General features: G+C 39.3%; 1 protein-coding gene across 1 annotated transcript in view; it reads right to left on the reverse strand.

Moving 5' to 3' along the window:
- Positions 1-2,524: 2,524 nt before the first annotated feature.
- AVPR1A (arginine vasopressin receptor 1A) overlaps positions 2,525-3,909 on the reverse strand; it is a gene marked incomplete at its 5' end in the record, with an annotated part of 2,442 nt that continues 1,057 nt past the window's right edge. The window contains one exon of the mRNA XM_010574119.1: positions 2,525-2,808. Within this exon, the coding sequence (XP_010572421.1) occupies positions 2,525-2,808 (284 nt within the window). The remainder of the gene's footprint in view (positions 2,809-3,909) is intronic.

The following is a 3,909-nucleotide window of genomic DNA, read 5'->3' on the forward strand; positions in this document are numbered from 1 at the left end:
AAATGCCTGGAATCCAAATACTGCTAAATAGTGTTGTCCTTTTAATTACAGAAACTGTAGAACGCTCACAGGGTATATTTACGCTGACAGCCCCAAGTGTAAGCCTAGATTTTGTAACATATTTGGAAGAAAGGGAAAATTATAATTTTGAGTCTGTTTACTTTTTTTTATATAGTGGTCATTACCCAGCTTAGTCCTATTAGCAACATTATTCTACATTTGTCTTCTTGTTGTCTCCTCCATTTGAATATAAAGTGTAACATAAAAATAATTCAATTCTGCAAACAAGAAAATTCTGTTAGTACAGCTAATTGCTTTTTAATATATATTTTGTGTACAAAGAAAGTAACACAAATAGAAGACTAGGCAAAGGATAGTGTACTTAACTAGAAACATTTGTAATTTCAGTAACTGAATTACCTACTTGCGAAATATATGCAGTACATACAATCTGCACAAATACACACACACCCAACGCCACTGCACACATTTTTTTGGACTAAAATATAACTTCAGGTTCACAAACCTTCACCCAGAACTGGTGAGAGCTGTAGTCACACCTGTGTACTAAAGGTGGTCAAAAAGATAGTCTGTTAAACAGAAGCCATTCCACCATGATGTCCTTTGGGTTCTAGTGTTTTGACCACCACCACCACATTAGACCAGATTGCTCTCCTGAAGAACAGAAAATTATAACAAGGAATGTAGAGAGAAGAGCTAAGATTTTCTTTAGCAACAAGAAAACCTAAATACTATTTTTTTTGAGCTATAATCTTCCTTAGTCTTTGCCTGGAATAGTCAGTGATATGTCTGTGAGCTTCTGGAGTGGACAACAGGTTGAATATGATCTTATCCTGCATCTAGCTCTATTAATTTCTGCTACCATTATTGTGACAGGCATGCGGCCAGCACCATCCTCAGTGAAAGCCACAGTTGTGGCCCCAATTTTTTCTCCGCTCAAGCAATTAGAAAAGCAATCTTGTTTGTCTGGTTTTGGTGGGAAAGAGAGAAACCTGCTGCTGAGGTTCCTCCTTGCAAACATAAACACGGACGTTACGCAGCCGTGCATGTGTCCCACTGCTCTAGCGAGCCAGCTGGGATTGCATCAGAGGTCCTGCACAGTGCCAGGAGAATGCCTGGACTTCAGGACAGAGGGAGTTCAAGAAAATGGAGCAGACAGGTAGCTGTACTTCTCAGAGAAATCCTCAGGACTTTAAAATGACAGCAAGACTTATTCAAGGAGCTTCACAACCCAATTTCCAGGCAAAAGACAGACTCCACAGAAAGACATAACAGGATTATTTACAAGCTGTAGGAACTACACTTGACTTGGCATGCATTGTAGTGAGAACAAGCATACCTTGAATGCTTTATAATTAGTAAATGTGTTGTGATGACTTTTTATTGAAGTTTACTGCAGATTTTAAAAGCTATATTGTCATGATCTGCCAAAAAAAAAAAATCCCAAAACAACAATATTGATGATTTTTATAAGTTCCCAGAAGACTTGTAAGTTTGATTCTCAAGTCTGTGTTGTGGAATATACTGATTCTTCAGCACTTACCAAACGGCCACATTCTCCCGAATTTATGGGGCTATTTGCTTGACAACCAAATGTGGCTTTATCCTAGCTATCTTAGTGAATAAAAAAGAAAAGATGCAATTCTTACCCATAAAGCAAGTGGTTCTGGTAGTCAGGATGAATTTTCTTAGTGCATCTGTTTGTAACAGTGCTGAGCTAGTCACAGCTTATCATACTATCAATGTATTTTTTAAAATTAGTTTAAACGAATCAAAGTAGGTGCAACTACACAAAAAATATGCCGTATAACTTCCATTAATGTGAAGGGAAGAGGAAACGTCACCCTAAAAATGAAACCCCACCACACACACATAGACGTTGACAGCACTGAAGGACTTGCCTCCACAGGGGCTGTTAAATTTCATTAACTGAGATTTGCTAGACCTTTACAAGATAAAGCAGTATGATCAATGAAATTCCCAATAACTCAGAGCCTGTCTAACCATGTTCCTTACCTGGACAGTTAGGACATTCTCCCAACTCTTTTCTTTTTGTGTTTAAGACTAAAATTGTGATCTTGCTCATATCATCTTCTTTCCCTGTGACTTCATCGGACATTCATGAGAAGTTTTAGGCATTAACACTAGAGAGTGGAGCTACCTCAACACAGGCCAACTGCACTATTTTTACTGCTTTGAACAACAAGCAAACAATGCACTTAGTATTTTAGAAACAACGACAAAAATTAAATATTAAATTCTATTTAGAAAAATAATTGCTTTATTGTTGTCACACCTTCCTGATCAGTTGCCCAAGTCCTAAATACCTTTCAGAAAACAATTTACACGCTGCAGAATAGCTTCTCAAGCAATGCGGCACATTCTGCCTTACGGCCATCTTAGTCCTTCCTTGTTAGCACGGCTGGCGCCTTTCACCAGCGAAAAATGCTAAGCAGTAACCTTCCCAAGCGCTCTGCAAGCCCTGCCCGCCCCGGGGCCTGTCTCAGGTTGGAATGGGGATGAAGCTGGTCGATTTGGAGTGGGGTGACTCTCTCCAGGTGTTCAGGCTGTGGGATGGGCTTCTGTTGTTGGTAAAAGAAGTCTGTCGCCTGCTGTTGCTGTTTGAATCTTCTTTACTCAGCGTTTGCTTTATTTTTTGGCAGCAAGGGAAGCTCTGTATGCAGTCTTGCAGGAGGTGCCCGCTGAAGAACATGTAGATCCACGGGTTACAGCAGCTGTTCAGACTGGCCAACAGAGCCGTGACGGTAGTCGCAGTGTTTTCGGAATCTGGGGAGGGGGGGGAAGAAAGCGGTTTAATCATCAAAAGAACATTTGCACCATTTGGTCAATTGCTTCACTAACTGTTGGATTTATTTTCCTGAATAATTCTAGTTCTAAAAGTTGAGCAGCAGCATTTTAAATGAATAATGAGGACATAATGAGGAAAGTTCTTATTTATGTAAGGCTGCCATTGAAGTCAACAGGAATTTGCCTGAACAGACTTCAAAAAGCTGTGACAGAAGAAGTTATGGGGCAATCCATCCAAAATAAAGCTTTAGTCCGTTTCCACTGGTGTTTATCGAAGTGTTGATAAGCTCATGCTTTTGTTTTAAAAATTGGTTACCCTGGAAGGCATTGGCAGAATTCCCACTGATTTCCCACTGCTTTCAATAATACTGAATTTTGCTGTAGTCATTTGCATGCTGAAGTGTATTGAATGCTCAAGTAACTACTGGCTTGTGAATCAAATCTGGATTTCAGAGATTGAACAAATTTTACTTAAGGGAAAAACAGAAGTTAGGACTATGCCATGAAACAGTTACAGTCTTCCACCTTCAATAACTAGTTAAATTATCAAATATTATAAATAGATATTTAGTCTAATCAATTATTAGTGACCTTTCCTTGCAAATATTGAATCTCCAAAGAAGTATAATCACTGTGTTACACAGTTCCATAGATGTAAAGAATCTCTTCAAACAAACCTACCAAATACCCATCTGTTCAATTAGGTTTGCATTTCTTTTGAAGTAATAATAAAAAAAAAATCTATTTGCCTACTGCGAGCCTTTATTTCCCTGTAGGGACCTGCATTTTAGGCTCAACTTCAGTTCCGTATTAGGGGCAATCAGTGCTCTCACTACAGTAAGTGATATTTTGGGGGCATTAAAAAAAGTCAAGACGTCATGAATTCCAACATTTTGCTCTGTTGCTTTCTCATTATGAGGAAACAGGGTATATGCTCCTATGTTGCCTGCCCCTCCCTACCTAACGGCCTTTAAACTCACCAATTATTTTCAGCCAGACTGAACAGTGCGACAGGCACCTCCAAAATACCACATTGCCCCTGTTTCATGAGAACCCGATCGTTGACTAGAGGGGCTACTC

This window comes from Haliaeetus leucocephalus, unplaced genomic scaffold (genome assembly GCF_000737465.1).
Source record: "Haliaeetus leucocephalus isolate CR32 unplaced genomic scaffold, Haliaeetus_leucocephalus-4.0 Scaffold406, whole genome shotgun sequence".
Taxonomy (NCBI): Eukaryota; Metazoa; Chordata; class Aves; order Accipitriformes; family Accipitridae; genus Haliaeetus; species Haliaeetus leucocephalus.